Genomic DNA, 27,179 nt, shown 5'->3' on the forward strand with positions numbered 1-27,179 from the left:
TTCTAGAATTTTGATAGGGGTATTTTTTTCTCGCGATGTGATTGGTCTGGCATTGCCTAGACCTTGGCGTGACCGTGTCCACGCGGTGTTCGTCACGTCGTGTTTCGGGAATTTGATGGGATGGAAAGTAAATTATCGTGCAATGCGATTGGTCTGGCGTATCAGTGCCTTGCCGTGTCACGACTGTGTTCGTGCCGTGAGGTTTTGACAGTCATACGAAAACTGCTGTACTGTGATATACCTACACAAAAGTCCAGATTGGGCTTCCTGTGTCTTCCATCGTTATATCGAGTACGTTTAGCAAGTATAGTAGTATTGAAAGTATCACAAAAAATACTTCCTACAAATCTATAATGCTACTAGAAAACTTTTGAGCTAAATATGAAGCTTTCGTCGCTGCGTTTTGGAAAGGAGGCCGGGGTTAGGAAAGTTACACAGAAACCCACCTTGGGCTACCTGTGTGTGTGTTGCTGACCATGAGAAACGCAGGCTCTGAGGAAGAGGTTCATTGATCCTTCTCCAATTCTTCTCCAAATCCAGTTTGCTTGGCAGACAAAAGAGGTGGAAAAAATATCTCTGGAGAAGAATCTATTATGGGGGAGAAGCAGACGAAGAAGCTACATTGATACGCTCAAAGGTACAACTAACGTTTACACTATGAGTATGAGCAGCCGTTCTGTAAGGGCATTTACAAATGGCGATGTGCAGACGGATTTGCTTAATCAAATGTCTAGGAGTACAACTTAATCAAATGGATGTTCTACTAAAATTTTTAGGACTGGAGGGAGTTTGTCTGAGAAAATTGATGTTCATAGCATGGTATTAAGAAAAGTCGATTTTTCATCCTTTTCATCGAATTCGTAAATTTTTTTTACGTCTTACTCTTAATTCTTTTTAAAAAACGTTTAAGTTTTAAGTTTTTAAAAGCATAATAGAACCCGTTCGCCTTATAGATAAAAATATTAAATTTTAACAAACTCGAAATAGTCAACCATAAACTTTATGATGAATGAATGGACAGACAGACAGTTAAACGACAGACAGACACTACTAAAGGATTGATCCATGATAAGCGTGCTTTGGGTGATTGTGGCTAGCAGGCTGCTAGCACTAAGGAAGTGTAAGTCCTGCGAGAGGTGTATCTGAGTGGGATTCTAGCTGATTCAGGGCTGCAAGTGAGGTACATCAAAATGGCAACAATTTTAACCAAGGATCAAAAGCATGTTCAATATTGTGAATACCTTATTTTCTTGACAGAAATATTCAAATCGATATAGATCATTATTTAAAAAGTCACCATTTGAAAGGTATTTGCCACATTATCTGGCTTTATTATATAGTTTGGAAAGTGTGAGAAGCACTCGCCTATGGTTCATGCTTCTCCTTACAGGTCCTTCGTGCTTACGCCACTTCCTGCATGCTTTATTACTGAATAGAGCACGGAAAAAGCTTTTTTACTAGTTAATTAGAAAATGCGTGACAGTGTTGTGGGACAAAAATTGGCTCACGATTTATCAACGAAATGTTCAACAAACGGTTTTGTGTGATAAATAGTTTAGATTTTAGCTTTCTGATGATGTAATGCGAAGTTGATCTACATAGATGTCGTCATCTAAGCACCTGACAAGTAGCATCTAGGTTGAGGTTTAGCACTACTCCACTTTACAGTTCTGTTCAGTGACCATGAATAATAGTTCCAGGCCGAGGCTGGAGTTGCTGCGCATGATATAAAGTATAGTTTTGCTATGCACGGAAACTCCAGTTTCCACTTGGAACTATTATTCGTGGTCACTGAATGGAACTGCATTTAAAGTGGAGTATTGAAGCAGAAGAATATGATTGCCTACTGTTGTCACAAGAACCTTTTCATAGACCCGGAAAAAAAGTACAAGAAGTCATTCACAAAGAATAGCAAAAATATATTCCAATTAATATTTGGCTAATTGTACAAAAACATTTTATAAAGAACTAAATTACTGCTTTGCAGTGAATATTTGCATAAAAATTCTAATAAACTAATAACTAGACTAATAAACTTTTTTGAGATTATTATCAAAAATATGATACTTGAATTCACTTTTATAAATAATTTAATCTTTTTTTCAAAATTAATTGATATGACTTGAAATTTTTTTTTCTTTGAATAGAAAGTTATTAGGTTTTAGTGGTCATTAGGCCACACAATTCCTGCAAGGAATGGTTCATTTTTGCTGCACGGACATCAAACAATATCTCCTGTCTGAAGTACATGTATTATATAAACCAAAAAAGAGAGGAAAAACAGCCAAGGTCTTGATAATTTCCAATCCAAAGCTGGCTCTTTGGTCCCTGCATTTATCAGCCAAAATCTCAGCTGCCAGAAGGTTTTTTTAAACTAAAAAAATCATTATATTTATGCATGTACTTCTTAGGCCTAGGGCAAACGTCGAACTTTCCATGCACCGAACTCATTAAAAACAATGGATATCAGGCGATAATGAGGCGACATTCTTTGATGTAATTAAGTTCGGTGCATGGAAAGTTTGACGTTTGCCCTAGGCCTTAGATACTTATATAAGTCTGTCAACCTACAAGGAGGTCACATATGTTCATCAATAACTTTTCATTCATTTATGAAAGGAATACAGATAAGATTATGCATAGGGCCATTAATATACTCAGTATTCTGGAGTCAGAAGTTAAGATCTTTCAAGAGTCACTAATAGGCCTTTTGCAACAAACAGTCACGTGCTGATATATTACTTTGATAACAAATCAATAGACCAGTTTTGAATTCCAAATTACCGCTGTGTTCCTTGATTACAGACTCATTTGCACAGGGTTAGCCTCGTATCAGTGTTTAAATATTCACAAATACCAACGCTTAAGTAAAGAATGCACAACTTCAACAATACAAACACTTTGAAACTCGACGGACCTTGACTGGAACATGTGAATATTCTGCACAAACTTGAGGCAAACCCTGTGCAAATGAGACTGTAATCAAGAAACACAGCGGTAATTTGGAATTCGAAACGGGTCTATTAAGCTCAAGGTCCCTTGGGGAAGGCTCTGCTGGATGGCAAACAAACTTTAAAATGCTTCACATCTTGAAATCGAAAGTATATTATAAGGGAAAAAAAGTATTTTTGAAAAGGTTTTGGATGTGACATTAGTAATCCAGCAAAAAATATTTAAATAAAGGAAGTCCAATTTTTTTTGCCATCCAGTAACAGTCACGTGTCAATCTGTTGCAAAAGGCCTATTACCATTTGAAGACTGCTCCGCATATTTATAATATTGTCCTAGATTTTAGAACAATGTCTGCTAGTAACCAATGAATGCCACAACAGTAGCCTCACCAGGATGCCGCAGGTATCCAAGGGATATATAATTGTATTTTAAAGTATAATTATTTTCATTATTCTTCTCTGCTTTCATTACTCTGTGTGGAAGCCCTTCTTTGAACACTGTCACCAATAACCTGTAACATGTGAGCTACTTCTAGAGCTGCCTTAGCATGTGGATTGAGGTGAAAGTTTATTATTGCATTTCGTCTTCGGAGCTGATGTCTTTGGTGTGGTACAGTCGTAGTGCTGTGCTCTCCACTAACCCTAGCAGGGATCCTGTCGTGATGTTGTCTTGTTTGTCTTTGACTTGGTTGCTCTGACGTCACTGCTTGTTTGTTAGGCTTTGAATGAAAACCCATATTCCCAAGACTGGGACCGACTGTCATGGTGGTCGGACATGTCCAACTTTAGTCCGTAAACCTGGTCTACTTTCTGCTTAATTCATATGTAGAAGAAAAATCTCATAGAACTAGAAAAGTTAAATGTCGAAAAGGAGAGAAAGAGAACCAAATTCTTCAGTATCATCGCAAGAATCTTCGCCAATTTCAAAAAGTTGCAAAATGTCGAACGAAGAACACGTGGAAGGAAAGAACACTGACAGTGAAAAACCAACGCTGGAAATGATTTATACCAAGTTAATGAGTGTAGAAGACAACACAGTTAAACTCATAAATGAATATGCTGAACTTAAAAAAAATTATGAGAAACTTAAAGAATCCTTCGAAGAACAATCTGGTAAAATTCATGAGCTTCAAGTGGAATTAAAAGAGCAATGCGATGTAGGCAATGTTACAACAAACGATATATCAGCTTTAAAGTCTAGAGTGAGTCAATTGGAAGAAAATCAAGATGAGATAAGCCAGTACCAAAGGAAATATAACTTGGAAATTCATGGTGTTCCCGAGTGGGACAACGAGGACTTAGAAGAGATCGTCGAAGGAATTGCGAAAGAAGTTAAAGTGGAGATAGATAGTGGCGATATCGATATTGTTCACAGACAGTATTCTAAGATAAAACCCAGACCGATCCTGGTAAAATTTAAATGTTATGAAGATAAGAAGAGTTTATATGAGGCGAGATGGAGGCTTAGGAAGTACGAAGGAGATGACGAAAAGCTAAATGGTGCGGAAAAGATTTTCCTAAATGAGCATCTAACATCTGAAAGAAAGAAGCTGTATGCAGAAGTGAGGAAGCGAGCAAAGCAATATAAATGGGCCAGCTTTCAAACTAGGGATGGAAAGATTTTCGTTAAAAAAGAAAAAGGTGGTAAAACATATAAAATAACAAAACAAGTGGACTTGGAAGAATTATTCATGTAAAGCTAAGTATAAAACTGAAATAACTTAAGCTATAGAACTGTATATAAAGACAGTATTTAATTACTGGATATATTTTAGAAGTTAATATTTATATACTGCGCGAAGTTTATCTTTCATCTTAGTTAAATATTACGTCTCCTTTTCAATTTTATTGATTTTTCCCCCCTTTTTTTCTCTATTTTGTCTTACTCTAAAAATTTAAATATGCAGAAGTAGACCTGGAATTTTTGGCTTCATCTCGCTGCGTCCTTTGATAGTTTTGACAATATGTTTGTTAAGTGTTGTATTGTTTCGTTTTGTTTTGTATGTGTATTACGTGTTAGTGTTGTTGATAGTTTTTCAAATTGGATTTTCAATCTTTTTTGTACCAAACAATACTGCTACTTTTATTTTGTCTTCTGGTATCTTGCTATTGTTATACATTAGGGTCTTATTCTTAAAAGAGGAGGATGATGCAAACAGGCATTAATTGTAATATGATATCACTTAATGTCCGTGGAATTAGAGACTCTAAAAAGTGCAAAAAAATCTTTAATTGGCTAAAGACTCATGGAGGTGAAAATGGTATATATCTTATCCAGGAAACGTATAGTTCAGTAGAAATTGAATGCCAATGGAAAAATCGCTTTAATGGAGAAATAGTATTTTCACACGGATCTCGCCATAGCAAAGGTGTGGCTATATTACTGGGGTCGAAAATAGATTATAACATCATAGAAAGGGAGATAGATAGTGAAGGACGCTTTATCATTTTAAAAATCATAATACAAGAACAAGAGTTTTTATTAATAAACTCATATTTTCCAAACATAGAGAAAGAACAAGTCGGTCTATTTGAAAACATTGTGGAAAAACTCGAAAAATTCGAATTAGATAGTAATACAGCGATTGTTTGGGGAGGTGATTTTAATTTCGTAATGGATTTAAAATTAGAAACGGTTGGTGGGAATCCGAAATTGAAAAGTCGATCTATTGAACACTTGCAAACAGTAAAACAAAGTCTTGATTTATGTGATATTTGGCGTTTAAGAAATCCTGAAGCAAAACGATTCACTTGGAGTGGTCATGCACAGGGTACAGCTACACATAAACAGCAGAGATTGTATCGTAGATTAGATTATTTTTTTATTTCGGACTATCTTCAACCATCAGTAGAAAAAATAAAAATAACTGTTGCTCCAGCAACTGATCACTCAGCACTAATCATGAAATTATCAACATTACCTGAAACTAGATATGGACCATCATTCTGGAAAATGAATACATCCTTACTAAATGATGAAAATTATGTTAAGAAAGTTAAGGATGTTATACTTAGAACTAAACAGGATATGTTTGAAAATAATACTACGAACCCCAATCTGAGATGGGAGTTAATAAAGTATGAAGCTAGAAAAGTTTCAATTGCTTTTTCAAAAGCTAAGACAAGACGTCTGCGAACAGAGTACAAGGACTTAGAAGTGCAAATAGAACAAATTGAAAAGAAAGAAAATTGGTTTAAGAATGAAACATTAGTAAGGGAATATGAAAATATTAAAAATCAAATAAATGATTACAGCAATTATATCACGGAGGGGTTAATTATAAGATCAAAAGTGACTTGGTTTGAGCAAGGTGAAAAGAGTAACAAATTTTTTCTGAACTTAGAAAAGCATAGGAAATCGAAGACACATATACGTAAAATAATAGATGATGGAGAAGAAGTATCTAGTGAAAAGATTATACTAGAAAAACTAAAAGTTTTTTATCAAAAAATTTACGAAAGGAAAAACAGGTTTACTGAGAAAGAATGTTTTGATTTTATAGATAGTGTTAAAACAACAAAGACATTAAATGAGGAAGATAGAAAAAAAGTAGAAGGTTATCTAACAACAGGAGAATGTTATGAAAGTTTGAAAAAAATGGCAAACAATAAAACTCCTGGCAATGATGGACTACCAAAAGAATTTTATATATGCTTTTGGAAAGAACTGGGCCAGGAAATGGTAAATTCTTTTAATTATAGTTTTGAAAAAGGTTTCTTAACTACAACTCAAAGACAAGTAATTGTAACGCTATTAGAAAAACCTGACAAAGATGTTAGATTTATAGAAAACTGGCGTCCAATTAGTCTCATAAACGTTGACGTAAAGGTATGTAGTAAAGCACTCAGTGAAAGAATGATGAAATTACTACCAAAATTAATTCATCCGAACCAAGCCGCCTTTGTAAAAGGGCGAAATATTGAAGAGCCTTTGAGGTATATTGCTGATTTGTTTGAATTTGCTGTAGAAAATGATGCCTCTTATGTACTTTTCGCTGCAGATTTTCAGAAAGCTTTCGACTCAGTAGAGCATAATTTCATTTTTGCAACTCTAAAACATTTCGGTTTTGGTGAAAATTTCATACAGTGGATTAGAGTTTTGTTGGCGGATATCAAAAGCTGTATTCAAAATAATGGAAATGTTACAGATTTCTTTGTATTAGAGAGAGGTACGAAGCAAGGTGACCCTATTTCACCTTACTTGTTTATTTTGGTGATAGAAGTAATGGCAGAGCTAGTTCGAAGTAATTGTGATATACATGGAGTTAAGTTACAGAGGAATTCACTGGAAGAGATAAAATTGGCTTTGTTTGCAGACGATGCATCCTTTACATTAAAGGATATTCCATCGCTAAAAAATACCCTGGAAATATTAAAACATTTTGGAAAATTTTCTTCTTTGGAATTAAATCTAGAAAAATCAGAAGTAGGATGGATTGGTCAAGTGAAAGATATTGATTTGCTGCCCTCTACAATAGAAAAGAAGGTAAACTTACATAATGAAGGTATAAAAATCTTGGGCGTATATTTTTCTCACAACCAGGAATGGATGGAAGTAAATAACTTTGATAGAGTTTTTGAAAAATTTAAAGCTACACTAAATATGTGGAGACAAAGAAATTTAACTGTATATGGTAAGGCGGTAATTGTTAGGAGCTTAGCCATCAGTAAACTGTGTTATGTCCTTTCTGTGTTAAGTGCACCTCTACACTATGTAAAACATGTGAAAGATGAAATCGCAAATTTTATCTGGAACGGTAAAAAACCCAAAATTAAATATACAACATTGATAAATGATTTTGATCAAGGGGGAATACGCCTTCCCGATTTAGACTCGATGATAGGAGCAAACCGCATAAGGTGGGCTTTAAAGATTAGAAATAGTGAAAAAGATGTCTACTGGAGGTCAGTATGTGAGAAAATCTTTGAGCAGATAGGAGGATTACAATATCTTGAGGAAAATTTAGATCAGGCTGCCTTATTAGCCCAAATAAAATACATTCCAAAATTTTATAAAGAAATAATTCATGCATGGTCAGAAGTTAGTAAAATTAATTTAACAAATCAAGACGACATTCTAAGACAACCAATCTGGTTCAATAGACTGATAAAGGTAAATGCTGAAAATATATCTATAAAAAGACTAGCAATGAAAGGTGTGAAGTCAGTGCATCAGGTATGGATAGGAAAGGAACCGACATGGAAAGAAGCTAAAGAACAAGGGTGGAGTGACGTGGATTATCTATTATGGAGAGCCATTTTAAATGCGATTCCAAAAGAATGGAAAATAAAACTAAGACAGCAAATTAGTTTGGGTAGAGACAGATTAAAAACAATGCAGAAAGTTACCTACATCGGTAAGGGATATGAGAGGTATCCGGTGGAAAAGATAAACACAAAAATGATTTATTGGATGTTGATCAAATGGAAGGATTTTAAACCAACTGCCCAAAAATGTATAGGAAAAAAGTTGAAAATTGAAGGTATTGATTGGTCATCGGTCTATTCAAGGATTTACGAAAGTACTATAGATACAAAATTAAGGGCTTTTCAGTATAAAATTTTAAATAATTGTTTATATCTGAATCAGAAATTGTATGTTTTCAAACTAGTCCATTCTCCAAAATGTAGTTTTTGTTTAGAAGAAAATGAAACAATGTCTCACTTTTATGTAGAGTGTGTTGAAACTAGAAATTTTTATTTCAAGTGTTGTGAATGGCTAAAAGGGGCTTCAATAGTACTTCCTGTCTTAAATTTTGAAAATATTCTATTAGGAAATAGTGAAGATGTTTTGGTCAATTATTTGTTTGTTTTGTGGAAATATGTTGTGTATCAGTGTAGAAGCAAGCAAAAAATTCCAGTGTTAAATGATTTTCAAACAAGTTTAAGATATTATGAAAAGTTAGAATGTGAAGTAGCTAAAAAAAGGTCGAAATTGTTAGTGCATTTAAAAAAATATGAAAAGATTAGGGTGATTTTGTAAGTTGATTGGAATATCGAACGGATGAAATAGTGATATCTAAAATATAGTTCAAATAAATAAATTAAAAAATTAGTAGCATTGTAAATTAGACGACCCTCTGTAAAGAAAAAAATTTTTTTTGTATTGTTGTCAAGTAAGAATTATAAATGTTGTAAAAAATATTGTAAAAAATAAATAAATAAAAAATTAGATGTAAAAAAAACAAAAAAAAAAAAAAAAAAAAAAAAGAAAACCCATATTCTTTTACAAAGAAAGCTTGATCCTTGAAAATCTGAAACAAAATTTATACAAGAAGCTGTAGACTTTTCTTAACTATATAAGAACGAAAAGCAAGACTGATTTATTTTTGAAGAAAACTTGTTTGTTTTAAAGTGCTACTATGACGAAAATCGCTCAAACTTGGATTCAGCTGAAACTTCCTAAAAATACTCTTTAAAGGTCCAATAATCACTGTATGAAGTGTTTTCTCGATATTCAGGACGAAAGTATGATATTTTTACGATTATTTTTTGGAGTCTGTGACGTCATACACTCAACATCAAACATTGCTACATATATTTCTTTGTATATAAATCCTTAATTTATTTTATTCCTATGAAGCCCAAACGGTGGCTAATGTGCTTATTTCACATTACTTGTGACTATAATTTATATTTTGGGGTGTTTGGGTATTTCTTTCTCCCTTTACTACTGATATTTTGATCATAAACTACAAAGAAATGTATGGAGCGATGTTCGATGTTGAGTGTATGACGTCACAGACTCCAAAAAAAAATCGTAAAAATATCATACTTTCGTCCTGAATATCGAGAAAACACTTCATACAGTGATTATTGGACCTTTAAAGAGTATTCTTAGGAAGTTTCAGCTGAATCCAAGTTTGAGCGATTTTCGTCGTAGTAGCACTTTAAATTTTCATTCATTTTCTTATTTTGTAGAATAATTTTCAAAACAGGATGTTGCTTGATAATTCAACCATATCAAAAGTACTCTCTCGTAAATCTGAATAAATTTAAAGATATTTCCTTTATACTTTTAAGATTTTTAGTCCTTATGAATCTGAATGTTATCAAGATTAAGACGTTTATACTTGATAGACTTTAATAAAGTGCATCTCAAAAATTCAAATTTACGAGAAAAAATTATTTTTGCTGAATTTCTAAAATCATTAAATAATGTTATATTGAATGTTTTTATGTTTATATTTTAAAGGATTAGTTTTTATTCCTTTGAAGAGAGTCGTTATTCTGTTTATTAAGTACTCCGTAGCGTGACCCTCCCCACCAAGTGTCGGATCAAAATTATTGTTTGTTGATTTACCGTATTTAGTGTACAAATATTATTTCCAAAAGCAAAACGAAATTTCAAAATTTTAGACTCAATTACAATAAGTGGTAAGACTCCGTAAAGCCATTATTTAGTATACTTTGAGCTATTTTCCAAGTTATATCTTTAAAATTTAAGTTTTTGTCTCAATCAATACAACCTTAGGACAATAACATTAGGATTTATAGAGTCGTTTCCTTTAAGGTATTAAAACAGTATTTATCCATCATCAATTATGACTATCCGAGCATTTTTGAAAGTATTAATCAAACTTTAAAACTGAAGAAAATTATAGATTTCTTCCTTAAGCAATATAGGTGAATCGCGTCTGTATCGACTCTGGAACAGATAGTATGTTCTATGAACAATATGTTGTGCAGTACTCTTACCCTTATGACGCTTCTGGTGAATTTTGAAGTTTTGTTGTAATAATTTTTTTTTGTAATGAAGTTTCACTTTCCAAGCTCCCAACAACTCTCTTAAGTCTTCCTCTAACTCTTAGCGGAATTAGTTTGAAGTAGGTTTTCATGCTGCATAATAAGTGGAGTTACAAATGGTTTCCCCCCAAGTTGTGACGATTATCATATGTTTATTTTTAGGTACTGCGTCATTTGAAAAAATGCATTACACCCTCTGGCTGGACCAATCAAAAGGTAGACCTCACTTCAGCTCATTTCCGGTTTAAGGACCTTAAATAAAAACATTGCCTGTGCCAGTATCGCGTTATTGGTATAGAGAAGATCGCAGATCAGCGTAGGAAAACGGTTGAATGAAAAGCAAGCTAAATTTTTCACCAATGCCAGTCCCTTAGATTCAAACGTAGAGAGAAAAATAATCAAGATTTTGGATTAGTATATGGCTTCAGTGCTCGCCACAAGTATAACTATAACGAGGCATCGCACACAACATATGGCCGATGAAACGCTTGCACTAACTCGGTACATTATTCTGAGTCTTATTAGAACCAATGTGGATTGTCCGTCGACGTTAGCATGGAAAATTAGAACCCTTGTTTCTAACGTTCGAGATGAAAAAAAGTTACTACTCTCCGGTAGTTGTCATCAGATTTCATTGACGAATGATAATGCTCAAGCTACGTTTTTTGCCATCGCCGACGAAGTCTTTGAAGATGCGATCAACTGGGGACGAATTGTAACTTTTTATGCCTTTGCAGTGGAAGTGGCTGAGTATTTCGAACGTCAAGGAGCTCCACACATGATAAATCGTGTGATCGAATGGACAGCTCTCTTTGTAGAACAAAAACTAAGCACTTGGATCAAGCGTGAGGGTGGTTGGGTAAGTACTACTAAAACATGAATATTTATTAATCGTAAAAGTACTAGTTACTACGATTTGTTTACTATTAAAAACTCTCTTCAAAATACCTTTAAAAATGACGAAAAACGCTCGAGAAATGCTTTGAAATTTCCAACACATCACTCCCCATTATCTGAAAATAAGCTTTTTATTTTCATTCCTGAAATTTTCGACCTTGAACGGCCTCTCGCTTTCTGTAAACAAAAAAGATCATGTCGACGAGGAGAACATCGTAAAATGATAATTTAGTTCGGCATTGATCAGTTTGTCTCGTTGGTGCTATTGGCCACCCAGAATATAAATTGAAAATATAAGTTTCAGATTCTTAATACTAGTATTGTTACGTTATTATGGATATTTTCTCGGTAATTGGAACTTAGTTTTTGACCATCATTAACTGGTGACTGCGTATCTTGACTCTTTTAGCATTTGTATCATGATTTGTGTAAATAAGAACTTCTCTTATTGCAAAACAAAATATTTTCTACTCTGTGTGGGGAGGAAACCTCTCGACTTTTCTCTGGCTTGGCTGGAAAATACTGGATTTCACGCCTCAAGCAATCTGCCCCAAAGTTATGGCGAAAAAATTCTCATATTTTTCTCAGCTGCACGCTGACTCATCTATATTTTGTGTACGATTGGGCCAAAATCATATGATTTTAGGTAATCCAACAGTTGATAAAGCTATTCTAGTCAGCACATTTTCTGAATTCTTGGATTTTTGGTCAAAAGTGCCAACACAAGATTCTAACTGTTCAGTTATGTTCTGAATGTGAGCTGTTTCTGTGCAAAAGAATGCAAAATTGAGACCATTTTCATTATCGAAATTAAAAGATAAATGTGTCATGTTCTCTTTTCACTAGGAAGAAGTCTTCCTGTCACAAGGATTGTCCTCTGTTAGTCTGATTTCCGTTTCATATGTTATTTATTCTCTCGCATATCCACAGTCAAACATATTGAAAACTTTAAATTCCAAGGAACGACTTGAATTTGCAAAATTTTGGGAGTGTTGCTTGTCCAACCGGCAAATCGGCTTTCTGTGTGACTTTCTAATCCAAGATATTAAACACGATAAAAAGAATTCGACGAAATTCAACCACCGCGAACGGCTTAAAATTTCTTCCTTTTATGTCAAAAAAACAACATTCCATTTAAGATTTATACTTACATGGGCATTGATTCCAAATGTATTTAAAATATGCCTTCTGACGTAATGTTCATTTATTTCTTTGTATTTGAAATTGAGATTTTTTATTTCGTAAAATCACGCGAAGCAAAGCCAGCCGCTCAAATTTTCTTGAACGCTTTACAACTGTAAATTTGGTTTCCCAATTCTTTCTAGCGCTTAAAAGTTAGAATCATGTTTTCTTATCCTTCCCAACCAATATTTTTTCCTATTCATGTTTTCCCCTATGTGGTTTTACACGTAATAGTTTTCATAACAATTGGGATAAACGGTAGTTTTTGCGCCGATTTGACGCCGGTTGAACGAACCGCCAGTATTTTGCGTTCAGTACGGAAAGTCTTAGAAATAAAACTTAGTGTATTCCTAGTACAACCTAAAGAAATTTGATAGATTATTTGCTTGCTATGACAAATATCCATTTACCCTGTCATTTGTCACGATTAATCTACATTCCATTATTTGTTTTTCTTACATCATATATTAAATTTTCCCGCGCGGTGCATAGAAATTTTTTCTTCGTAATAAGCACTATAGTTACATTATGAAAGGGCAAATTGGGCTTTCATACGTATTTTTTTTCTATATGAGCATTGGCATATACCCTGAGCGTGGGCGAGCCAGGCTAAACAAATATATTTCTCTGAAATCATTTGCAAGTAAAAACTTCAGAAAATGCAAAAAAATTTTCATGGAAATTTTAAGTCATTTAATACGATTGGATTTTCTCCAAACTTCACACCCATATTGTTTTATAAAGTTCTTTCACGTGATGTGCCCTTACAACCTTTCTACACCACACCCTCGTAGGTTAAATATTTTCTCCTTTAAAAAACATGACTTACTTGATAAACTTATTTACGGTTATAATAACTTGCCATTACCCGTAAGATGGCTTAATTAGCTGTTATTTTGTATAAATCATCTGAACTCTATATTTGTATTTTATAATTTCAGAACAAACTCGAACATTTGGACTTTGCGTCTAGTCCAACTCAGAAACTTCTTTGGAAAGGTTTGTTAGTCACAGCCACTACTCTTGGTCTTGGAGCGTTTGCTGCAATAGTTTATACAAAATAAATTATTATCGACTATTTTAAGAGGAATGAAGATTTCGCAAAGCTATAAATGGAGATTCTTTCCTCTACGTGCTGAAAATCGAAGGGCGAAGAAATATTGATAATCTCCCATCGAAAGTATACTCGAGATTTTATCTTGTTATTTTGGAAGTTCCGTTGTCAAATCCCTTTGAACTTCAAAAGATGTAAAAATATATCTGACAAAGTTGATGCTTGAAAGAAAAACGTGTTGCATTAGATGGTAGATGGTCACGCTTGAATGCGAATTCCGTTGCTTTTAGTGTTTGGAAAATAGTGCTTCTCAATACAATATAAGAAAATCGTACCTACACTGAAGAGGCCACGTTATATTCTATTCGATTTATAATTATCAATGAAATATCTAACTTTGAAGTTTTTGAGTAAAGAATGCACAATAAGCTATTTTCTGAAAGTTAACAGTTAGTGTGAGTCTTGCTTATGGAGAAAAGATAGATATTTTATTGATAAGTAGAAATAGTTAAATGATTATGGACTGTAAATACTGAACACTGCATATCGAATTGCAGCTTGAGTCATCGTGGTTAATTATAACGAGAGACTTTTACATCTCTTTTTGTAAAAATACACTGAATTGTTGAAATAACTTTTTACCTCAGTTCAGTCTAAAACACTATGCAGTATTCACTCGATGTAACCTTTTTGAAACCAGTTTATATTTTGCAAGTATCTGCAAAGATTTTCCATAGTCGTTTTTTACAAGTTAAAGAAGTTATACTCAGAACTATGAACATACTTCTGGGTTTGTACGTAAAACTATGCATTCAACCACATTGGTTCAAGTCAGTAACGACAAAATAACGTATTTAGTATTGATTAAATATCGATTAGAATGTAACCATTAATTAATTATACATTGATTGGATGGAGATTTGGTTTTGATGTATGCAACCATTTATTCATTCACGGTGTGTTCTTAATTACTGAGTATTTAGTGTTTGTAATGAATTATATTAAATGTAAAAAACACAAAGCCAAATATATATATATATATATTTATACCTTAATATTTTGAAAATAGTTTTAACGACTTTAATAGTGGTTATTAGTATATTATTAATACGTATTGATAAACTGTATTAAGGTGTTCAATAATTTGAGTTATTTTCTTTTACTTGGAGTTTTTCTCAGTGATGATTTGTGTAACGATAATTTATATTTCTATTGAATTAAGTAAAAGATTTGTTCAAATTAATGATCTTAGGGTAGTTTTCTCGTGTTTTGCTTTAAATATGAAATATTGGCTCAAGTTGATGCTTGGCTGATGACGTTAGAGACAAATGAATAAATGAAATAAAAAAAATTATTAAGAAAAAAAAAAAAAAAAAGAAAGCCAGATTCCTACGACTAACAAAAAGACATTGTTTCATTAGGTTACCAGCACCAACTTGAATTTAAGAAATGCATTTTGATCTACAATTTACATTTCTGTGAGCAAATTTAAGACGGGGTTTTTAGGAATGAATATAACACGGCAATGAGGCCACGCACGGTCCATTTGGAATGTTCCAGGACCTTATTGGTGAAAATTTTTTTTACCGTTATCAATCGATCGTGGTTGATAATTAGGGATTTATACATCATTATCGCATACATCAAATACTTAGAACTTTCTGTCCGGATATTTATCTTACTGTAGAAACATGCATTGTATTCAAACTGTCCAAAGATTTCATCAACGAGTCGGAGGTTTATCCTTCGCTTGTCGAGACTTGCATAACTTGCATTTACACATACCACAAAAAATTTACTTTTTTTCGGTAATTGTTTCCTTCTAGATTTTAATAGTATTTTTCTTAAGTAAAACTTTCGCTCTTCTATCAGGTTTCGACTATTTTTCCCCTTTTGTCATAGAATGCTTTATTATTTTTGCCAGAAACTTTAGACGTTTAATTTCTCATTTCTTTCAAGCATTTAAGTATTTTGTTTATTATATTTCCTCTAAAAATAAACTTAGCAAACGAATAACTTCGAATGAAAACTTTTTGTTTCAACGCATCTCTTCCAAAAGTATGCCGACTATTTGGCAAAAAAAGCGACTTACAACTGCTTATTTATTCAGCAAGCTTTCAATTCGTAATCTTATTTTTTCAGTATTCTTTTTTTAGACTACCATATTTTAGGAACTCGTATCTGTTTTCATCGAAGAATTGAGTGTTTGTGGAGGTCGTTTTCGGAGGCCCTTGGTCTCGCTCACGTGCAACAGAGCGGAAGCATTCTTTTCATGTCACATGCCGTTCACGAGTTTTGTAACTCATTCGTAAAAATCCGGTTTAATGCTAATGTAATCCTAGTCGGTTGACATTTCTTTGGAATAAAATATATAACAGGATGCTTTTGAGCATTCCTTTTTTTCTTTTTTATCGTCTGCTTTTGCTATTTCTTAGTTGATTAAAGTGTGTTCTGGTTTGTTTGAGTACTTGGTCTCGTACAGTTCTTAGTCACTTCCGTCTTCAGTTTTTCCGCTTAATTCTCCTTCTTTGTTTTTTTCCTCTTATTAACGCTTCTCTAGTTTTCTTCCCTACCCCCTTTCCTTTATTACTGGTTTTATCGTGTTCTTCTTCAAAAAATATTGAAAATCTAGTCGAGTTAATTAGTTTTGCGACTGATATAATAACTTAGTCAAATCACTTCCTAGAAATGCAAGTAATCGCATTCGTGTCTCAAAACACTTCACTGTATTTATTCCTCAAAATGTGTTGTTTTAAAATCTGTGAAAGTTTCCTCTAAACACTTCTAATAACCTACCCAGAGACGTGGCTCTGAAGATGTTTAGTTTTTAAAGAAGGAGAAAAAAATGAGATATATTTAAAGTCTGTTTGAACTCATTTTTATTCTCAAATTATTTTTGCATTAATAAAAATAGTTATATATTTTAGAAACCCCACGAAATCCTAAAAATAAAAAGGTAAATAAAAAATAAAAAAGTTCATAATATATTATCATAAATTTATAATATATATCATATTAGATTAAAAGGGAAACTGTCATGACAATTCAATGACGTAATTGTTATATTAGAGTTGCCCTAATGATTTATGACGCAATATGTGTACTTAGACGTTTGACGTATTCCCGGTTCCAATGAAGCAAAAAAAACGAAATATTTTGAAGGGAAAAAATTATAGAACGAATTCATAATAAATCCAAAAAAGAACAAACTTATCTTAATTTTTTCCTCTTCAGATGGAACCGAATGTACATTTTAGCAAGCGTCTAGGCCTAGTATGACTTTGTATACTTTATATCAATGATCACTGTTTTGATCCACTTTGTAGCCGATATTTTTCGGCATTTTGAGAGATATTGCCTTAGATGTTCTAAGGAACTATATAAACATTTTCAATCCTACAAATTGTTGTAGAATTTTGCACGTTCATAAAGGTAATTAATAAATTTTCATTTAATTCATGGGTTGGGAGGGGGATGGCTATGTGAATTTTGGGTTTTAACTGAGCAACATCTTATTGCATCTTGTAGCACCCCTCCCTCCTTTTACAGACGTATATTTATTTGTGCCCACCACAAAAGGAAAAATATCATCAATATGAATAATATAAAATGACCACCATCTTTTAATAGCCCCCTAAATTTTGACTGAAAAAAAAGTGCCCCCCCCTCCCCCCCAAAAAAATACCGCACATAGCCACCCCCCTGCAACCATGATTTATGAATTGTCCCTAATTTAAGATTATGTCATTACTCAATTTTGTATGATATCCAGTATCACTATTAAAGTTTCTTCATAAATGGGGTCGTGGTGTCGTGTTTTATCATGTGAGAATCATGCGATGAGAATAAGAATACAATAATAAATGAGGCACAACTAATGAAAATGCGTAAAAAACTTATGAGACGGAAGTACACAAAGATATGGAGGTTTCAGCGTTACACATTTTTTCTTTCTTTTCTTTGTTTCTTTTTTTTGTAACGCTCTATGAACCATTTCTTAAATTCTCTCGACTTTGTGACAATAAAAAGATTCGACGGCTTAAAATGAAAAGCCGTGCTGTTCTCAGAAATAGAAATGCTTAATTTGCACGTGTCATATCCCAAAATATATGTCTACAATGTCGTAAGGTTTGTGATATTATTAACAACTCCACCACCTTTATCTCTAGGTACCCAGTCACGTACACAAAAGTACGGTTCCAAATTACCGCTGTGTTTCTTGATTGCAGACTCATTTACTCAGGCTTAGCCTCGAATCAATACCAACGGTAAAGTAAAAGACGAACACTTTGAAACTTGACGGACCTTGACTGGTACTCGTGAATATTCTTCACAAAATCGAGGCTAAGCCTTAGTAATTGAGTGCATACCATATATCCGTGAAAAACGTAGTAAGAACTACACAAATTTGTAAGTTCAGTAGACCTCAGTACACCATAGACCTACAAAACTTTGCACTAATTTGTACAATTTTGTTAGTTAACTTTTTCACGTTTGATGCTGATACTAGTACTACTGATGGAGTTCCTTTTCAACCAATCACAAAGGTGTAAGAGAGGGGAAATCTATACAACTGACTAATTCTATTTTCGAATAGCTTCCTTCTCAGCCAATCGAAATTCAAAAAAGGAAAAAACCCTCTAATATTTCAAATTTATGTCAATATTCACGCACAGTGATATGATTTTCCCGCTATGGCTCTGAATCGAAATATGGCGTGCAATCATCCAAGTTGAAAAACTATTCGTCTGGACTGGAGAGCCTCTCCATACATGTGAAAACTCATTTATGGGTCCACTTGAACACAAGGCTAGTCAGTCCAGAACAAAAGTAATTCAAATTGGTCGTGATATTCGATTCTGCTTAAATCATTTCCCAGTCATATCCATTACGTTTATTTTCTCAGTGATCAATGACGTAATGACGTTACGTGCAGTGTCAGTCAAGGTCGTTCAAGTTCATATTCTGAAGGTCGTATGAATCAGTGTCGTTAAAATACTTTTTGCTGAATCTACACTTTTAGTGACGGCACGTCGAACTAATATTTACTTTTGAATGGTTTAAAGACCGAGCTACTTTGAATCTATTTATAACCTTTTGATTTTTGATTTCGTTCAATTATTTATTGACCCAACCAACCATTCATCATCCATCCATCAATCCATTCATCCATTCCCTTAAATCCAGCTTCTATCCATTCATTCATCTATCTATCTGTCTGTCTGTCTGTCCAACCATCCATCCTTCAATCCCCTCATCCATATTCTTTATTCAGTTCATAGTATAACACGAAGAGGTAAAAATCCCAATCAATTTTCTCTTCTTTCCATTCGTTTCCTTTTTCCCATTCATTTGAACACTTTCATTTATTATATAGTCCCAAGCCATCAGGTGTCAATACGCGGGCTACCTGTGGCTTGACACACGAGTAACCTTGAGCAGCCGCAAGTCGATGGCCTCTCATTAATTTGTTCATCTTTTTCGCTTCAATCTAATCGGAAAAATATTAAATATTCAGTCTTTTCCATGCTGGTTTGGTCAATGGTCTTTAATATTAGGTCGTGGCTGTGAAGAAAACCCTGTTATTTATACTTGTACAAAATTGTAATGCTTCAATATGGCGACTGTTGAGTCAGAATTTTCAAAGCAAGAAAACACCGACTTCAAGCACACTTCAGCAGAAGCTGTTCAAGATAATTTAAAGGAAAAAGACAATATATCAGGCGATATATTAGGTACAAAAGAGTTTAAAAACAAAGTTAAAGAAAGTGGCTTAGAAAATGGTCAAGGTGTTACAGCAACTAGCACGACGAATGGCGTTGAAAAGACGTTGAAAGAACCGATTCCAGTTCAACAGGCTTGCGAAGATTTAGATATTGGATCCAAAGGAAGAACGAACGGTGTCCACGAAAGTGCTGGAGTTTCAAAAGATAATGAGGAAGAAACTGCCAGCCTTGAGCAAGATAGTGAGAATGTAAACACACAATATACAGATGAAAAAGGGGGAAAATGTGTAACAGAAAAAATGGAATTTGAAAAGGAACGAGAAAGAGATTCAAATGAAAAAGACTCCCAAGAAACATTTAAGCCTCTTTTGAAACAAAGAAAAAGTCCTAAGAATGGAAGCCCTGACCATAACCATAAGTTTTTTGACAAAGAATCTAAAGCAGAGTACCTAAAAATTAAGTCTGAAGTCACAGGAGAAGCAGAGACATCTGAAAGTGAAGATGACAGTGAGTTACCTCCTCTGGAACCTACACATCATGGAAGCCACCATTCACCAGATGCTAAAACCAAGGCTGAGTACAGAAAAATAAAGTACGAAGTGACAGGAGAAGCTCTTACTTCAGAAAGTGAAGACGAAAATGTTTCAGAGGAGGAAATAAAAAAACAAGCAAAAGAAGCAAGGGAAAAAGACTCTTCATCTTCTAATGAGTGGATTGACATTCTGGGAAATGGATTACTGAAGAAACGAGTAGGTGCTAATTATAGTAAATTCATAATTTGACAATAAGCAAACTAGTGTCATGACTGTTGTTCATGTTGTATTGATTGGCTTTGCAGCTACAAATCAATACTATAGACATTTTTACCTCAATCATGTGTAATATTTTCCCGAGAGAAGTGTTAGGAAAAGCACAACGTGTAGCAGAGTGCTTCTGGACACTTCTCTAGTGTTCTGCCAATCCCCAAGTGCTTTATGACTGCACACAGCACAGCAAGCAAGTTTTTTATATTTTTTTAAATAAAATACAAATTACAATAATAGGTAGGAATGACTATTGGAAAGTGTGCGTGCATGCAATGTGCTCTCATAAAGCACATGCTCCAAACCAATCAGAACGCGACATTTATAATAGTTTTTTTATAAAGGGCTATAATGAATTCTTAATTTTAAAACAAATATTTTTGGTTGACCACTCTTTGCAAACCTAATACTTTTTCAGTGGTTACAAGTAAATATGTAAATCACAAAAAGATAGTGAGTGGAGTTTGTTGTGTCTCTCCCTTGACAAGAGTGATGTTTCAGGTTCTCTGGATTTTGCATCTTTAATGAGAAAGTGATCCAACAAATTCTACTCGTATGTGATGCAGTGCCCAGGAATTGAACCTAAGACCCTAGAGTTGGGGATGCGAGTGGAAAATAACTGTTATCCTGTGATTGTTAGTAAAGATAATAAGTTTATATATTCCCCTCATGCCCACCTAACCTCTTTACACTCGGTTGCGCATATGGACTTGACACTTAAAATCATTAAATTACCGATATATTTTTCTTCTTACTTTAAGACATTACTTGCTGGTAAAGGACGTGACACAAGGCCTGACAGAGGACAGATTGTGATGCTGAGAACAGCAGGAAGACTGGGAGATGGTACAGCTGTGGACTGGAATCAGGGCTTTGAGTTTATTCTTGGAGAAGGGGAAGTCTTACAGGGTTGGTATAATAATAAGATAATAATATATTAGTAAAAATACACAGGTGATCATATTGAGAATCTCGCATGCTGATTGGTTGAGAAACTCACACTATCACATGATAATCACCTCCAGTGATAATCCAAAATGACAGCATTTTGTTGATGTTACAGGGAAAAAATTCTTTTAACTTCTTTTATTTCTTTTTTTTTTAAAAATCACCTGTGTATTTATACTAAAACAATTATAAGGCAAAGTGCATATCAGGGAATATTTACCTCGCCGCTAGAAGACTTGCGTCTCGGTAAATATTCCCTGATATTCACTTCACCTTCAGGGAATGATTGTTAGATATAGAACATCTTAGTTTATAAAGTCTTTTGAGCAATCTTAAGGGAATAAATTAAGAGCATTGCAGAGGAACTGCTCTTGCCTCTCTCACTTCTCAAGGTCTCCAATTCAATTTATGGACTGAAATATTAATCATTTTGAAAAGTTTTTGGTAAATACCCAAATACATGTATGATAATTTTCCCAATGTTTAATAACAATAATAATTGACTAGGGTGACACGTGCCAATATTATTAGCACTGGTAAATTTGTGGTGCTCTTTGTTTTTAACCTCTTGGAATGAGACAGGAACATTGTTATACATGGTCATCTGAACAATGACAAAAGGTCTAACCATTTGCAGATATTTTAAGAGCAAAGGCAGCGCTTTCTAGTCAGATAATTTATGACCTGAGTATTGGTTTCGGCCAAGGCTTTAAATCCCTTTAAATGTATATTGTAAATTTTCATAGAGGGATACAAATTCAGTATATTTTATACTGTTTTCTAATTTGATCCACTGTGACTCACAAACAAATCTTCTATCAATACAACTCTCAACTCACATGTTGATTTTACGGAGGGAGGAAAAACCAGAGAACCTGGAGAAAACCCTTGTGGCATTTGGAGAGAACAGTTTAACCCACAACTTCCCAATAATATGTTGATTCCAACATTTTATGCACCTTTTCTATAAACAAGCTAGTATTGTACCATTACATTTATCTTGTGCTCTGATTGGCAAACATTTCTTTGCAACTGCTTTGAGCCTATTTTTAGCCCTGTTGCTAGGTTATTCATTTTTTGGGTGTTGTTCAGCTTTTGACATAGGTGTGGCTCTCATGGAACTAAACGAAGTATGTGAGCTAGTGACTGATGCCCGATATGCATACGGAGAGCAAGGAAGGTTAGGAATATTTAGTATTGTCTTTAGTGAGCCTTACATTAACATGTGGTCACACTTTTGCATGTTTTGCTGTAAAGTAGAATGCAAATGAGAGGGATTCTGTTTCCGATTTACTGACTTCTTTTGGATGTTTGATTTATTGTTGCTGTACATCATTACATATTGATAATAATTTGATAGTATATGAAACCTCCTTGACAATTAACTTTTATATATATTTATGTGAATATGTTTCTTTGGGCCACAAGTTTATAGTGAGTCATTAAACTGATGATGGACAATGGATATCGTCCGAAATATCTTACTCAAAAAACATCTAGTCATTATTTTCATATATATATATTATCCTTTAAAGGGTGGAAGGTGATAATCCAGTCCCACCAAATGCTCAAATCACCTATGAAATTGAGCTGTTAGCAGTACGAGATGGACCTGATATTGAAACCATGAGTGACGAGGAACGAATTGAAATCAGGTGAGCCTGAGCAAAGTCTTTACACTGGTTTTCACCCTTTTGATAAGATTATCATCATTATTATTTGTTATAGTTACATATTTACAGTGGAGACTCTCTTTAAACTTGGAACACTTGAACTGAAATTAATTTAAGATAAAAAACTTTGGCCAAACGGGAGATAGCAAAATCAGTATCACATAGACTCCAGCCAATCACATCACGATCTCTCATTCCCATGGTTGAAGATAACATCAAAATTTTCCTCCTGAATTCTTATTTCATATGGTCCTTAAAGAACATTAATATTTCTTTCATAATATAAGTTGTATTAATTATATTGATCCATTATATAAGAACTTTCTTGATTTTCAAAATCGTATCTCTCCCTTCATTCGTTTTTTATATAAAAATGCAAAACTGTTGAACAAAAATGATACTGAGTTCTTATAACCTCTAATTATACAGCTTCTCATTAATCCCATATAGGTAACTGTCCAATTATTTTCTTAATTGGACAGGTCTTGTGTATATGGGATTAATTAGGCAGCTATGTAATTAATAGGTAATGGGATTTCATGCTCCCCAATCGAGAAAAAAATAGACTTGAAATATTCCTCTGACTGCCAAATTGGACTCAACTTATGGCCTCATCCAATTTTGTCAGTCCTCAGAATTTTCCTTGTCCAATTATTTCTTAATTGGACAGCATGGAGTCCTATTACATATACTTATTATCTTATTATTTTGAAATCTAATCTAGTGACAAGAAGAGAGAGTTAGGGAACGACTTGTATACCAGAGGGGACTATTCTGCTGCTATCAACTGTTACCAAAGGTAAATTATCATGATTTGATTTGATTTTTTTAATTTTTCCCACTAGCGCAGGGACACTACACCAGCTTTTACCAATTACTGTGGTCCTTGTCGTTGGAATACATTATTGCGACAGGTGGTGCATTAGCAATGCACACCACAGTTCTTGATCAAGGGGAATTAAGGCTTTGAGTTCAAATTGTAAAGAGTTTGAGATACTAAAGTTTGAGCTTTATGTTTGTTAGACCTGGTCCCCCTCCCCTCCCTTCCCCTCCCCTCCCCTCCCCTCGGTATTTTCATGGCTGTAGTTACATTGTATTGTATCCACAGAGCAATCAAGTATCTGATGCCTTCATCTTCAGAGGTAAGAAAGGTGGTCACTTGATAATAGAAAAGATTTCCTATAACAATGCAAAGTACTTGGTAAAGCCATTCTGAAGTCGAAGGAAAATCTGGGTCCAGTTGGTATTAAAGTGCATTGTGGGACTGTTTTAGGGCACTGGGTCCTGTTGGCATTGAAGTGCATTGTGGGACTGTGTTAAAGCACTGGGTCCAGTTAGTATTGAAGTGCATTGTGGGACTGTTTTAGGACACTGGGTCTAGTTGGCATTAAAGTGCAGGTTTAGAGCGCATTCAATTTAAGAGCACACAACATGTGCATGTACTTTGCATTTAATCCCTTTAAATTGTATTTGTGTAAAAGAAACAAAAATCTTTGCTTTGATGTGAAGTTGGTTGCACTTGGGTTTTGGCAGAACTCTCCAGAAGTGTGTTGAGAAGAACTCTGACATGCACCATGCTTCTTTTAACCTGTATCCTTAACTGCTTAAAACAGAACATAGTCACATTTTCTGTTTCTTCACTAGTCTGTTAGAAAGAAAAAAATTTGAATGATGGTGCCCTGCCTTACAGCTTTCTATTTTCCTCTTTCAATCTTCTTTGATATTTCACATTATTTATTAGAAAGTTCAAGGTCTAAAGGTGAAGTGTTGGAATAACCTTGCTGCTGCACAGCTTAAGGTAAATATCTCTGGCACGGGCATCATCATTGCCATCATTATTATTATTCATTGTCACCATCAATCATTTTCATCATCAATCATTATCACCATCAATCATTTATATCATCATCAATCATTGTCATCATCAATCATTGTCATCAATCACTATCATCATCAATTATCACTATCAATCATTATCATGATCAATCATTATCATGATCAATCATTATCATGATCAATCATTATCATCATCAATCATTATCATGATCAATCATTGTCACCATCAGTCATTGTCATCATCACCATTGTCATCATAAATACATTGTCATCATCACCATTGTCATCATCATTATCATCATCATCAATCATCGTCATCATCATCACCTGCATACACTATTTTTATCTAGTGATCATACACTATTTTTATCATCATCATCATCATCATCATCATCATCATACACTATTTTCACACAGTTATTTTCTTTGAGTTTAACAGGTCAAGGCTCTTACATCATAAATGCACAATTGTTATCATCACCATTATCATCATCACCACCACCTTGAGGACAGTTACGTTTGTCATATACAGTCACTTTTGTCTATGCTTTTTACAGTGCGAGGCTTTATTACTGCAGCTCTCATATCATGTGTGCGTCATCACCACTATCATCATTGTCAATATCAACAGCAATCATCCTCATCATCATCATCATCACTATTGCTAACATCAACAGCAATTATCATCACTATGACTATTGTCATCACCACCACCATCATCAGTGAATTGTCATACAAATTGTGTTCTTTCTATGATTTTTACAGGTCAAGGCTTATACTGCAGCTCTTACATCATGCACTAATGTTCTGAACATCAATCCTGATAATGTCAAAGCTCTCTTTAGAAAAGGCAAGGTAAGGGTGAGGCTTTTATCATCAGCAAAAATTTCAATTGACAAATGTCATAAACTCATAAAAAATATGTCATGTACATCCTTGAGAAGAGGATATTTTAACATTGTTAGTAGGGCAAGTCTCAGTAGCGTGTGTTGGTAGGTTGTCAGTAGGGTGTTGGTGGGCTGTCAGGAGGGTGTTGGTGGGTTGTCAATAGAATGATACATTGTTACCCAACAACTTACCAACACTTTTCAAAGAGTTGTTAATCTATTTTCCAGGTGCTTGCAGCACAAGGTGATTTACAACAGGCAGTCACTTGCGTCAAGAGAGCTGTCCACTTGGAACCCACCAACAAAACTATACGTTCTGAGCTTTCCACTCTGAAACAATGTCTAAGTTCTCAAAACCAAAAAGAGAAAGATATGTATGAGAGAATGGTGGACGGCCTTGGAGGAATGGAAAAGAACAAATCCAAGCCTTCTGTAAGTTGACATTAAATAATAATTTAATAATTATTAATAATTATTAGTCTTTAAAAAAGAAACCTTAATATTGACCTGTTTACTTTACCCATTTGTTTTACCCATTTCAGTCCATGTGGTATTCTATTCAGAATAAGAATCTTTGATTTAGCTTCCATATATATGTTGTTGTCTTGTGTGCAAATGTTAAACAAAGAACTGATACTCAAGGGAATGACTTATGCAGGGTTTTTGAAGTTTTTTGAAGTAGGTGGTCATTCATTTTCCATTAATCATACACTTTTCCAATTTCCATGCTTCCTTCACAGATTTTCCCATGGTCACTAGTGTTTGGTGCTACTGTTATCGTCCTTGGAGGGATTGTCGCTGCATTATACTTAAACAGACATTAAAAAGTTTACTGCAACGACAGCTTGGGAGATTCAAAAGAGAGATCAATTGAGGCTAATACTTCATGTCAGCATCCCTTATGATTGTTAGCTGGAAAGTTTTGTATCAAAGTTATTAGCTTAAATGTGCTAAATTATAGTCAAACTGTCATGTTTCGCAGACGCTGTTGTTTATAAACTATAAATGTTTGATCAAAGGCCCTATACTAAATCTAGTTTGGTTTAGTACTTTCTGTATTCTAACCCTGTGGTGTTTCCTTGAATATAGCTTCTTTCTTCACAAAGGTTTTGGTGAGAGTCAATCCAAGTGCTCATTTCAATGACATTGTCAGAAAACAATAAAATTTTAAAGGCCACATTGTAATGCCTTGATTGCTGTCCAAAAAAAGCAACTAATAAGGTCTCTTCTCTGCAATTTGAGCTCCCATTGTCGCATCTCTGCAAATAAGCAGAGTGTTATTTTTACTAGGCAGTTGTTCCCATTGAAGTGGTCATCGCTCTTGGTCAATGAAAATCCAGAAGAAAATGATTTGAATAGGCAATGTGAGTCAAAGCTCCCAAACTCTGGAAAACCAAGCACTGCAAAAATGAAACTGGGAAATCAAAGGAACTATGAGGAAAAATATTTTATTTTCATCTGTTTAAATACTTAGAT

The 27,179-nt window shown here is 34.1% G+C and overlaps 2 protein-coding genes across 2 annotated transcripts; both read left to right on the forward strand.

Moving 5' to 3' along the window:
* The first annotated feature begins 509 nt into the window (after window positions 1-509).
* LOC148906693 (apoptosis regulator R11-like) lies at window positions 510-17,632 on the forward strand. The gene is made up of 3 exons (XM_089037642.1): window positions 510-637; window positions 10,860-11,556; window positions 13,718-17,632. Exons 2-3 carry the CDS (start codon window positions 11,116-11,118, stop codon window positions 13,838-13,840), a joined length of 564 nt encoding a protein of 187 aa, XP_088893768.1. The 5' UTR covers window positions 510-637; window positions 10,860-11,115; the 3' UTR covers window positions 13,841-17,632.
* A 1,607-nt stretch (window positions 17,633-19,239) lies between these two features.
* On the forward strand, window positions 19,240-26,884 carry LOC116293357 (peptidyl-prolyl cis-trans isomerase FKBP8). The gene is made up of 10 exons (XM_089037882.1): window positions 19,240-20,305; window positions 21,121-21,268; window positions 22,400-22,487; window positions 22,843-22,962; window positions 23,705-23,779; window positions 24,089-24,122; window positions 24,722-24,778; window positions 25,582-25,671; window positions 25,932-26,135; window positions 26,444-26,884. Exons 1-10 carry the CDS (start codon window positions 19,448-19,450, stop codon window positions 26,525-26,527), a joined length of 1,758 nt encoding a protein of 585 aa, XP_088894008.1. The 5' UTR covers window positions 19,240-19,447; the 3' UTR covers window positions 26,528-26,884.
* Window positions 26,885-27,179: the final 295 nt, after the last annotated feature.

The sequence above is a fragment of the Actinia tenebrosa genome, unplaced genomic scaffold (assembly GCF_029948245.1).
Source record: "Actinia tenebrosa isolate PJP-AT-01 unplaced genomic scaffold, QUT_ActTen_1.0 PGA_scaffold5__44_contigs__length_20552954, whole genome shotgun sequence".
Lineage (NCBI taxonomy): Eukaryota > Metazoa > Cnidaria > Anthozoa > Actiniaria > Actiniidae > Actinia > Actinia tenebrosa.